Source organism: Rhyacophila brunnea, unplaced genomic scaffold, assembly GCF_057557595.1.
Source record: "Rhyacophila brunnea isolate RB1 unplaced genomic scaffold, BYU_Rbru_1.0 scaffold_12, whole genome shotgun sequence".
NCBI classification, from domain to species: domain Eukaryota; kingdom Metazoa; phylum Arthropoda; class Insecta; order Trichoptera; family Rhyacophilidae; genus Rhyacophila; species Rhyacophila brunnea.
Window position 1 is genome coordinate 6,116,531 of NW_028232774.1, and position 13,781 is coordinate 6,130,311.

At 31.3% G+C, this 13,781-nt stretch overlaps 1 protein-coding gene across 1 annotated transcript in view; it reads right to left on the reverse strand.

Moving 5' to 3' along the window:
- Positions 1-253: 253 nt before the first annotated feature.
- LOC147077706 (putative cytochrome P450 49a1) overlaps positions 254-13,781 on the reverse strand; it is a 41,665-nt gene continuing 28,137 nt past the window's right edge. Inside the window, exons 7-12 of the mRNA XM_085940126.1 lie at positions 13,184-13,379; positions 11,871-12,027; positions 5,646-5,815; positions 4,038-4,116; positions 2,015-2,233; positions 254-537 (exon numbers count right to left, since the gene is read on the reverse strand). Coding sequence (XP_085796252.1) covers positions 412-537; positions 2,015-2,233; positions 4,038-4,116; positions 5,646-5,815; positions 11,871-12,027; positions 13,184-13,379 — 947 coding nt within the window. The 3' untranslated portion in view covers positions 254-411. The remainder of the gene's footprint in view (positions 538-2,014; positions 2,234-4,037; positions 4,117-5,645; positions 5,816-11,870; positions 12,028-13,183; positions 13,380-13,781) is intronic.

The window sequence follows — 13,781 nt, forward strand, 5'->3', positions numbered from 1 at the left end:
TATTATATTTTTCCTAAAAGGTCATAGTCATATTTATCGCTGTTCTGTTTTGTCACTATTCTGTTTATCCATGGAACCGTAAATTCCGATATGGCATATATGTTAATTTTATTGGAAACCACAATATGTCATTTAATTTTGTTTTGTGCTTCGACTTAATTGGTATGATTAACTTACCTTTATCTTCAATATTTAAAAAAAAATCAACAAAAGGAGCCGGTTTTAAGTTTGTAATAATTAAAAACAATATTTTGTGGAAATTTAGGTAGGTACTAAGCAATTTATTTTATTTATGACAGAACTTTTCTATAATAATTTTATTAATATACCTACTTATTACTATTTACAAGGATTAAACTTTCAGGTTTCGTTTACACATCGTAATATCTATAATAATATAGTTATTGTATTTTATCTTAATCGTTCATCGCTTCGATCCAGTAACCGTAGCTTAAGAGGTCCGTCTGGTGTATACATTGGATGAATATGATAGTCCAATTCCTTGTAATGGTATTCTATTTTAAATGCCTGTACCATCTGAAAGAAAAAAGATCAACCCTTTATAATATAACATTAATGTGGCGTCAGGTGTTAGGTGGAATTTTATAAAAATGTCCTCACACTTGCTAATGATTATTAATTCAATTATTATTTTAATACCAAACATGCAGAAGATTAAAGAGTATTATTCTTCAGTACTAAAAATTATTTTTTTTTCTAATAGGTAATTCTTCTATTGACATGTTCAATACCTCAATTCAGACAATTAAACATTGCAGTAAATGATTGTTTCTTTTGTCTACTTACTCCACTTCCTTTCGTAATACGACATACTGCTTATATGTTTTTGTAATTTTTCTGGTACAAGTCGGTTATGGGGAAGCCAGGCGGGAACCGCGTTAATTCATAGGTCATAGCCGATTTTGGAAAAATTCATTAATTTAAGAATGAAAACCTAACCTTACCTAACCTAACCTAACCGAACCTAACAAATAATCCAGTATCGGCTATTTTCAAAATATGTTTGCAGCTGGCTTCCCCATAACCGACTGTACCATTTTTCTTTTTCTATTTTCTATTTTATATTAGATTCATATGAATGGATTTTTTTTGTTTTAAAGTTGTATAATAACATTTCTTTTTAAATATTATAATTATTACACATTCCCAACCTTCTTCGAGTCGTGACCACATTTTATAGAAACCAAGTGACCCGTGACCCCGATAAATAATAGGGTACCTATAGAAAACAGTATAATACAATCCAATTTAATTTTGACTTAAAAGTGTGAAAAATTGTACCTAATCGTAAAATTAAATAAGGTAAAACATGTAAGGTCAACGCAACGCATGGAATTCTTTTTTTTAATAATTATTATTAACCATGTTCTTGCTTTTTCGTACAAGGTGGTTGTTAGTAATTTTGAACAATCACAAACTTCTTTTCTTCACCGGGATCAAACCCAGAACTCGCATGTGGAAGGCCAGTGCCTTACGTACTGCACCATGAGAGCCGCTCAGTTTAATTCTTATGCCGAATACCCCGTTCACCCCTGCATGGAGTTACTGTTGATAGTAAGTATTATCGCGGCCATAAAAAGAAAATGTATGGGTAAATAATATGTATTATCCTGCAGTTGGTAAGATTGCACGCATGATCCAAAAAAGTTTGGAAGCTTCTGAATTGTCATGCGATAACAGGGATTTTTTCGATCTGCGCCTGCGCAGTAGAACGACAGTGGCAAACCTGCCGGCAAAAAAAACGAATTTTGAGGTTAACCGATTTTCATTACCTATCAAATAGTAGTAATAGTACCATAAAATGACAACGTCTCGTCTCACTCACTCGTGAAGAATGAGATTGGAGAGACAGTGGACTTTTACGTGTAAACAGTTATTGTCACGATAGTTTAAAATACACACTATTGCCCCCAGTAAATGCATGCACGTATACAAACGCTATTATTCTAGCAGTAAATTCATCCAGGCTTATGATATAAAGAGGTATTTTTACCTTGCAAATAACTGTTTGTATTTCAAGATCTGCAAAGCGTTTTCCTAAACACATTCTTTTTCCATAGCCAAAGGGTAAAGATGCAAACGCGTGATAGTGAGACGTCATTTTGTTGGACGATTCTGGATCTTTCAGCCAACGCTCGGGGCAGAATTTTGAACTGTTTGGGAAGTACTTATCCATGTTACTAATCACGTAATGTTGGAAGATCACTTGAGTCTGTAAAAAATATATTAAAATCATTACCGTTTGATATCCATAAACATGGGTTCATTTCTAATGATTGTACTTCATCCCACAGTCGAGAAAAGTACAGCTTCAAAAATGTGTTATTTAAGGACTTTTCTTTATATTTATGTCTTTATAATAAATTAAGGACACTTTTCGAAATACTCCAGATGGTACCTATCTATCAGTGGCGAAGGCTCCATAGTAGCAGATTATTTGAAGCCTACCTTCTAAGAAATATTCTTTCTTTTTTCTTTCAACCATGCCCGATCTTAATAGGACCATATGGGCCTCCACAGAGTGGAGGTTTGTATTAACAGATTTTATTTTTACGAGAAATGGGTGCCAGCCACTTACTCAACCTATTAGGTCCATACCCTGAATCATACTCAAATTGAAAAACAATGTCTACTTGCCAGACCCAGGATTCAAACCTGGGACCCTCGATACTATAGACCGGCGCTTAAGCCACGCGGCATATAGATATTAAGTATTTAAATTTAAATAAATAAAAAAAATGTTCGGGAACCAACATTGAATATATCGTCAGAATAATTAATTAATATTTAAAAAATATATAAATAAGAGCCATCTATCGTCATAATAATGCAGAATAAATAAATAATAAGTGAAAAAGCAGCGCCTCTAGCGACTATTGAAATATCGATTCACTCGAGATGAATTTGGCTAGTTTATTGTATGAACTGCGTCTCAAGGGCATCGGGCAGCCTGGTTTTTTTTCATACAAATCTATAAGCTTATAAGGCAAATCTTATCTCCGGATATATTTAGTGTCGAGGACTGTCACTTTGGCGCTTTATTCAAATAATAATTAATAATGCGATACCTAAATAAAAAAAAATTATGGGTTCAATCACGTCATATAAAGATAGAATAATTTTTTAAATAATTAATAATTTTATCTCGTGATTATTATTTATCAGTTAATTCAGTCATAGACTACATATACTATTTTTTGTTTAGTTCTTTGTCATATGGGGCTGTTGATACCGCTACCCATAATTACCGATAATTACCCATAATATATTTTTAGGCATATGTTACATAGAAAAATACATAATTAATAATCATTGCTCAATTCTATATCGTCAGTGAGCTATTGAAATTTAATCTATTTAGTGTGACATTGACATTAGTGTGTACCTATTCATCAGTAGTAATATCGCATATTTCCTGACAAGTGTGCTCTTTTTCTTTGATCCAAAAGTCACCTTTCGCCACTGTTATCTATATACTATGTGATGACCAAATCAAAAAAACAAGTCCAAAATAGAGTGAGTAAATCAGTATAAGTTTGCATCATAGCTATAAGTTGCTAAGTACCAAAATAAATTGATTTATTTTTTTAACGTGAACCGTTTTTTGGTAATAATAGAGACCAAGAACTAATTACCTGCAAGATATCGTTTACCTACATCGACATAATATGAATCAGGAGGTCCTACGTCACTCGGATCAGTGTGAACTTTATACAATATGACATATTATTGTATTCTACATTCCTGCAAATATTAACTCCCTATCTTGGACGGCGGTTATTTCCATACATTCGATAATTCAAGCTCGACTAGTTTTGAACATCAAATTTGTTAAACTACCAATGAAAAACGGTTTCATTCATGTTTATCCAAGGCGATTAACTATTGGCAATCTTGTGTGTCAATTAGATACAATTAAATAAAAAATAATCGATTTTTGGTATTCTAAATCAGCAACAAATTTTCGAACGGAATAATTTTATAGTTTGAATTTTTTTAAATGTATCTATACATACCCCTTTCGGTATTTGATATCCATGAACTACTGTATCCCTTGTGAGGCAGCGACCGTTCCCAATTACCGTAGGATATAACCTGAAATTATAAATTTATAACAACGTTTTATTTTTTATATGAAAATACTTAATAATATGGCAACAAATTGTTTTCTTTTCAGATTTTTTTTCCTATCTGGAAATTATTTTTATTTAATAGTAGGTAGATTCTTATAGATAATACAATTAATACAAATATATACACAATAATAACAATAAAAAGAGTAAAACATAATAAAAATGAGACCTAATGTATACATATACAGTCGAGCTCGGTTATTACAATCATGGATATTGCGAGATCTCAGATGTAACGAGGAAACATTCGTTGACATTTTAGTTTATGATTTTCTCCATACATTATTTATTCACTTTTATAACGAGCTCCTTATCGGATATAATAAAGTAAATAACATTGTCAAATTTTTTCTTAAAACTGTTAATGTGTCGATCATTTAAAAACATTTCGACCCTAAGCAATAAAATCCGACCGGACAGGATGCCGCCGGGTTCGGATTTCGTTTATGTCACTAGTTAAGTGTCTTAGTACCTAATTGGTGTTTTCGCCGACAAGATTGAAAAAGTATCCACGCATATGGTTGAAAAAAAATCCAAAGTTTGTGAAGTAAGTAGGTACTTACCAGCGTTCATTACAATAAACAACTTCTTTTGTAGTTTATGAATGAATGCCATGCTTGTTTCGGAGAAAAATTCTAAATGTGTATTTTTGTTTGAATTGAATTTGAACCGCTCATTTAAAAATACATATTCTCTGATATAACGAGTAACGCTTATAACGAGCACATTCAGTCAGTCCCATCTTCCTCGTAATAAATAACCAAGTTCGACTGTAGTAATTATGTAAATATATAGGTATTATAATATATAAAAAAAAAATTATAATTTGAGCAAGGTGTACAAAATTTAACCAAATTCATTGCTATTTGAAAGGAACATAAATATATATGTAGGTTTATTTAAAGTTATCAAATTTTATGTATATTTTATAAAAATAAATGTGTTAGATTTTTTGTTATATGACCTATCTAGCTAAGATGGTCAATTACTTTTTCCACCGGACAGAGCGATAAATTAACGATTTCATGAACCGAAACGGCGCTCTGGTCATTTTGAGCCCTGGTAAGAACCACACCCCATCCAAGAATGTAATACAAAAATATCTAAATTTAGGAACTTTATGGTGGCATCTATAATTATTTAGGAACATGCTTCATATAAAATAACAGAAAATCTCTGCCTATAAGGTTGACACCGAATCCTTACATCATTTTTACCACTGCCAAGGAAAATGTCTTGCGTACCTATAAATATTATTTCGACAATTAATAATAAATTAATGAAATTATCCAAATGACCATAGTGTCTTCTAAAACATTCCAATAAATCTTTTTTTAATTTTTTCATAAGTAGATACGGAAGTAGGTAAGTAATAAAACGTTGAAACTTGTCATTTTGAATATACATACACAATCATAACGTCCGCTTTTGTCTTGTAAATGACGAAAAAGATACCTACTCAACATTAACAGTTTGTTTGCTTTTACCTACCGAAGTGTTTCTTTGACGCATGCCTTCAAGTACTGCATACTGTCAAGATTCGATGCAGTCAAAGGAGTATCCGCTGTTGGTAAGACGCTCAAGATTTCCTGATAAAGCTTCTCCTGTTCCTCTTGATGTATTGACAGCTGGTACAAGATCGATGCAACAGCATTTGAAGTCTAAAACATACGACCATCTTATTATTTCACACCGGATATATGATTCATGTGTCCAATTATAATTATACTCACAAAACAGGATAATAAATAGAATATCGATAGGCTATATTCAATACGCCGCATCCTTGAAGCAGGGTTTTGAATGTGTGAGTGTCCTACGAAAATGAAGCACGCATTATGCACGTGTAATAGTGTGTGTAATACACCAACATTAAATGAGCGTAAATGCATAAACCGAGGGCAGTTTTTAGTATTCGACGAAAAACGTGTTCTTAACACGTGTGTAAGTTTAACCCGGATTCTTCCTTACTCGAGTCGGTTACCTGCTATCGCCTTACACGTTATGTATTTCAGTTCCTATTATTTCTGAGTTCCCTGATTATACTCGTACAACAAGAGGATAGTAAGTATCTAAAATTTTATTTATTCGAACACTCCACTATTCTCTCTTCCAGTAGCAACATTATGTTGAATCAAAAAACAAATAATATTATTGTACCGACACCTATCGAACAATATATAAATCAATATGATGTAATTTTGTATACTTATAGTTTGAATTTGACTCACCAGATGACAGTATAATATTAAATTAAAACAAAACTATTATTATTTTATACAGTAAAATTTACTTCATACCGTAGCATGATAATATTTCACTTACTTACCCTCAAAATTCGCAAGCCCTATTAAAAGTAACTAGAACTTATATATTATTACGTATATATATTTTGTTCAACTCCATATTATATAATAAAATAACACAAGCGGGATGCTTGGTTGCAGAGATGGTTTTTGCTTGTGATTTTATGGACTGTTAATAATTACTTATATATTAAAACACTTTATATATCGACGGCCCCAGGAAAAACCGGTGTAAGTCTAAAATCACAAATGTTCAGGAGAGCGAAAAAACTAAAATATTTACGCTATTAAATTCATCATATAAAATGAGTTAGTTTTTTCTTATCTTATTTAAGTAAATCAGATAAACCAATTTATGGTCTATATTCCTATCAAAATTTAATGTTGATTAATTAATAAACAGCTGAGATAATGTCAAAAAATCGTTTTTATTTGGAATAATATTACGCGCTTGGTGCTTTGACTTGATTCAACATGCTTTTGCGCGGACGAAATAGATTACAGACTCCGCGTAACAGACTCATACTCTGAGATGTAACCTTGTTTTACGTCACGTTTTTCTTTCTCTATACGATTTTATTTAGTACACCTATATTTATAATGCTCTTTTACGGAAGAACCATCATTGCGCAATGTTTAACTCGAAATAATACAGCGTGTCTATAAAGTTTTAACAAAGAGTATGAGGATATATTGACATATATATATTTTTATACGGAGTTTTTATAATTTAAAAGTATTTAAGTATGATTTTTTTATTTTTTTTGTAAATTATTATTGATATTTTTATAAATAATGAGAATATGTACATTACGAAACAATAAACATTCAGGAAAAATGTTAATAATGGAATAATAAAGAAGTTGTATAAGAAATTAGTACATAACATTGGTAACTATTAGATTTAAAAAATAGCTAAAAGAAATGTTTTTTTATTCTTTACAACACAATTTTCATTAAAACTGTTGAAAAAACATAATGTCAATCGTCATGTAAATCACTAAGCCAATTTTAATTTATTGATAGTAATTGACTTAATTATGAAAACTAGGGAAATAATTACTTATATACTTTATTAACTGCATAATTGTATTTCTGAGGGAATGAATTTTATTTAAATAAGTAATTACCATTTTAGAAAAAACATATGTACGGTTTAATACAATAATATAAATTACGAACCGCTTTGCTTATTTGAACATAAGAATGTAGGTAGTAAACAACTACTGAAATATATTCTTGAACATTTGGCACAGATATACCTATCTAAACATCATACTATTTGCAAAAATATAGATTTTCTAGTTTGAAAATTATAACTACGTATTAACAAAATAACTAATGTTATGTTTACCTAACAATTATTAATGAAAGAGAGGTTTATTACTTTCGTTCTCAGATGAGACCGCAGTCAACTGTGCATCATCAGAAATCTTTATATAAAAATATATACTTAATATAATTATTAGGCTTGTATTACAAGTCCATTCGATAATTATGATTATGTACCTATCTAAAATGATATTCATACAGTATCTGTATAAACAAGAGAAATTGCTTTGTCAGTACCTACCTTCTATTTTTTTAAGAGTATCCTTATTTGTGCATATAATTTTATAATACCTTTCTATAATTAAGATTATAAAATTTCATATAAATTATGACCATATTAATTATCGTTTGTATTTTTTAATCTCAATCGTTAATATGAATGTTATTGCCAATTATAATTAAATATAGATTGATTATATTATATTGTCAATATAAACTTCAGTAAGTATATTTCTTAATTGAGCTCTGTTACGTTAATTAATACGATGTTTTATGATTTTTATTATTTATTTAAAAGGTTGAAATAAATGTGTACTAATGCTCTCAAATTTAAATAATCAAATTTATTTTGTTGGTGTGGATTTGCATTTTTTTTATAAACTGAAAAAAAAAATAATTTGCATTCAAGTAGGTAGTATGTTCTTGAAATGTTATATTGTTATTTAATCGATTGCGTAGAGTTTTAATACGAATTTTCTCAAAGAAACACAGTTTACTATATCATTTGTCCATTCATAACTATTTATTTTGATAGTTTTACAAAATGTATAATTCAGACCGATTTAAATTGGATGAAATAATAATTAGGTAGTTACTATTTAAAGTGGTTTTTATAATTTATAAAAATCATAGTCAATAGGTGAATAGGAGGTAAGTATATGGATTTAAGTACATACTTACCATTACAGACTTTTCAAATCCAATTGATATTTTAATTAAAATCTACGAGATACCGTGTACGATATCACCATTTGACATGGTTTATTTGAGTTTTTCACAAACTATAGATACATAATATTTATGTACTTATCTATAGTGTTAAAAATCAAATAAGCTATGTCAAATTGTGATGAAAATATTATAGAAATGTTATTGTTTGTTAAAAGCAACACTGTATATTTATTTTGAACAAATTTAACTAACATCGAAAATTATGTCACCACTCACCAATGCTAAGATTATAATATATGTCTTTAATTAGTAGGTAATATTAAAAATTCCCAATCACCAGCGATGGGTTTGTTTTCAGAATACCTACACATCATTTTGTTTACTTTACTTCATCCTTTTTCCAAAATATATCTACTTAGATAAGCATAAAATGCTTTAACAATTATTGACCATTAAAATTTTATTGTTACTTTCAAATTGTATTGTAAACAATGTCACGTCAAAACACGTTTTCAAAAATCCCAGCCGCTTAATCCCTTTCGGCGAATGGCATGTAATAAAATAATATAATCCTTTGGGTAATTTCTATCTTTGAGGAATATTCAAAATCAGGGAACTCAGAAACTTTTCTGTGTTCAAAATACAAAATTATGCATTATTTACTTAATGTGTACCCTTTTATATTTTCAAAAATACTAAGAACTGACGCACGTGTTAATGATATTTAGACGAAGTTCATTACTATTATACTATTTCCAAAGCAAGCCATTCATAAATAATTCCATTTCAAAATGCAATGAAAAGGATTATTTAACTTGGTTGGATCATAAAAAATTAGTCAACAATTAGTAATGTTTTCAAACTGAACCATGATAATAGTGATTTTTTATTATCTTTGTGCAAGATTAATTTAACCAAAATAATATGTAATGTCATTTTCTACTAATGATAAAATAACATTTTGAAGTTAAAACATAATATTTTAGGTAGTTACCTTTTTAGGTCCAAAATATTTGATTTTATAGTGATAGTAATATTTAATTAAAATATGTATTTTTCTACTGGGTATTTATGTAAATTAAATGTATATATTAGAATATTACAAACTCATTTTAAGTTAAGTAGGTAACTGCAAAGTAATTAAATATAATTATATATAAATAACGTTTTATATATGATATTATTTTTCTATTAAATAATATAACATTTTCAAATTGAAACTTTACTTCATTGTTTTGTTGAGTATCTATATGGGAGAGTAATCAACCGAAAAGAGTAAGAGAGAGATTGAAGAGGTCTTTATCAGGCAGTGAATTAATTTAAATAAGCGAATCAAAATTAATATAATTACTTCAAATTTTAAGATAATATTAATAACTGAGAAGTTTTTTAAAGTAGCTATGCAAGTGAAAATTAATTCCGTTTCTTTTCGGTATTTGTTTTATATTAAATAATATAATAACTTAACTTTCTGACACAATAATATTGACTAACTTTTAAACTAATAATGCAAATACTCACTGCAAATACCAATATTTTTCGGAGATAAACCAATATGTTTTTTTAAATTATTGTGATACGTCAATATAAATCATGCTGTTTCTTTAGATCTCCGTAAAAGAATGTTATAACAAGTATAACAACCTTCTTATTTGTAAAATAAAGCGCAGTGCACTTTTGTTATCGAGGTATGACTATACTCCTCGGATATTTCTGTGAACACAAATTTGGTCGATGCGATATGTAGATATAGAGCACCATTGTCAAAAACCTAACTTCGTCAATTTTTATGCTAGAGACCTGATTTTTTTACAGGACATGCATAAAAAATTAAATATTATAAAAAGCTAATAAAACCGGAAACGCTATTTTCAGACTTACAATGGTTTTTCCTGGGGTCGTCGATATGTATATCATATTCTCAGTAATATCCCTAGGTAAAGTGCCAGCCTTAGACAAACTGAACATTCCGCACCTCCCGTTATCAGTGGCGCGTTTCTTTAACGCAAATGTCGCAATCGATTCGTCATAATATTTGAAAGGGGGCCTCTTTCAAATTAATAAATTGTTTAAATGCATGATTCATTTGGAAAATATAATTAATATTTTTAAGGGGGCCTCAAAATCAGTCAGTGCGTCGGGCCTCTAATAAGTTTTTCAATACAAGCTCATTGATGGGCTATATAGATATTTTTGAGTCTTTTCCATAGCAGTATGCTTTTATTATATTCATTCATTTCCCGGAGTAGTATTTGTGTCTCAATATATTATGCGTTTTCTAAGGCGTTGGGAATATCTCCTAACATTTAGTTGGCACTGATCTAAGCTGAATTTATTAACTCAAAAAAAAATATTCAGCAATTTATTTTGTCTTCAATTTGCCGCTCTTTGGATAACTGCCGCCCCTATACGGTGCATAGTCTACCTGCGCGCACGGGACGCCACTGCCTACGCCGAATATTCTAATTTTAAAATATTCAGTTCCATAAATTGGTAGAGTAGGTATTTTATATTCATATATTTTGAGTTTTTAGATAGGTATATGTAGTTCTTCTTCTTCTTCCTGGCGCTACAGCCCTGTGTGAGCTTTAACCACCTCTCACATCAGTTAGAAAAGCATCACTCTAAATGAAAGACGTTTACACTGAGGGCTTGCGCAGACAGAGAGCGGTCGGAGTTCTGCGTTCAACCGACCGTTGACCGCTAGCGTTCAGGGACAGCAGACAGGTGGCGGTCAACAATAAGCGATCCATTTGTGTACAAACGTTGTAGTGACACAGGCGCTGCATAATGCGAGACCGCTATATTCCGACTGTGAGTGGAAGTGAGAAAGCACCGCTGTTGCGTACTCACTCCCCCGTGTGGTTTCGCTCTATGTTGTTTGACTGCTCAAATTCCCATGACGGGACTGGACGGGAGGTACGGCGTTCTTTGTAATTCCGGGAATAGAACTCTAGAACGCTAGCGTTCCAATTGACCGGCGCGGTCTGACCGTCGGCCGTGTACCCATACAGTATGAAGTCCATACAGTACAAAGAACGCCGAACTCCGAACGCGGAACGCAGACCGCCTGACCGCTCTCTGTCTGCGCAAGCCCTGAAGAGTAGCGGTAGAAAAATGTCTACCTATTACTCTTATCTTATCTATTAATTTTAGTTTAAGAAAGATTACAATTAAAATATCTTACCGTATCAACTCCAACAAGAAACATATCTAGAGCCATGACCGCTGCAATTCGAGGGTCGCTGTTGGAAGCCAGGAGTCTTTGCAGGAGTGACAGTTCTTTATTATTGTTACCGTCAACTCCTCTGTCCATCGCTGCTTCTATATGCTTCATTGTTATTCTGAATACAAAATACAAAATCAATTAATAAACATAATGCGAATTACCTAATAATATATTTCCGTAGAATTTAAAATGATATATTTCATTTTTGCAGTTTATTTTTAGTAAGTAAGTATCTACCTAATAATATTATTTCGTCGGAAGGTTTTTTAGCTTAACCATGCGTTGATATCTTTTTTGGATTGCATTGAAAAGCATATTATTGGAGACACGTGTGGCTAGTTTTTCACGATGTAAATAATTATTAATGTATTTTAATACAAAAGACACTTAATACAGAAGTTGGTTTAAGTCATAAAGATGTGAGCTTTACTGTTACTTTTATCACGTATGTATCTAACGCATATAAATTTAAAATATATTTAAACGTATCGACATTCTTTTCATTTATTACATCCTTACTACCCCCACCAAACTCAAATATGTGTTATTTAATTTTAAATGTTTTGGATTCCTTATTTTTCTATTCGTTTTTATGCATGCCAACTTGCCTCTTGCCAAGTGATGCCCATATCGTAAAAATAGCAATAATTGTAGCATCGCTGCACGTGCGGTTCGAACTCTCGGATAACATTCGAAACACATGTCCCAACCACGCGAAGCCCTTCATCGTGGGCACTACTTTGAGTGTTTGTTACTTGGTCGTACCAGTATAACACTAATCATGGTCCCCCTACCTATCGCTGAAGATAAAGGCAGTGTGACGCTCTACAGTAGCGTTTACCAAATGGTGTACGCGGTAAAATTAATGTGTATATTTAGTGATTTTTTGTATATTTTAATACGTCCATTTGAATTATAGGGTTGTCGAATATTGATACACAATTAGAAATCAGATCATAGAAACACATAATTTTAAATAAAAATATTATTGAAAGAAAATCGCACGTTTTTTTACTATTCAAGCAAATTTGTGTTCTCACTTATCTGGTCGACTCGCCTCGCCGGGCCTCCAGGCTAGAGCCCTATCAGCCCCCCTTGTGGGGGCCATGCTCCTAATATTTGCCGGATACGACGATTCTCAAATCTCAAAGTTCGTGACCTTTGTTACCTACTTGATAAGTCCTCATGTCTCACATAATACGCATGCCAGACATTATTATATATGTACTGCAGGGTTAATTTATTCAATTATATCAGTGTTTTGTTCCAACCTTTTCATGGTGTCGAGAGCAGATATATATTTTCTCCAAGTAGGTGTGCTTATTAATCTCCAGAACGGTATCTTGAGTTCCAACTCTCCTACGTTCAAGAAGAAAGTGTTAATCGCGTCTATCAACTCTTGACTTTCCTGCGGAGCTTCGGGATCCAGACACCCGAGACGCGTGTCCAAAGCGACACTCGCGATTGCTGGCAAATCAAACACCAAAAATGAGACATTAATTGTACACTTCGAACATGACAGAGTGAGTATTGATTTATCTACTGTCACCAAAACACGAGAACAGTGCGCCGCCACTGTACAATTTCAGTGTTTCCCTAAACATGTTTCAAGTAGGTACCTCTATACGTAATAATAGTAGGTATGTCATGTATTAATTCATACAACTCTTTTAATTCCTTTAGGGTGATGCTTCTACCTACCAGAGGCACCTAGTGGAAAAATACGAAGCTTGCAATTTGAGACATTTTTTTGATACAATTTCAACTGCATAATATAAATATTTTATTTATATTTATAAAAATAATTGATTTGATATAAATAAAAAGGATTTCAAGTTATACACATTTATATTTTTTCTAAAAATCGAT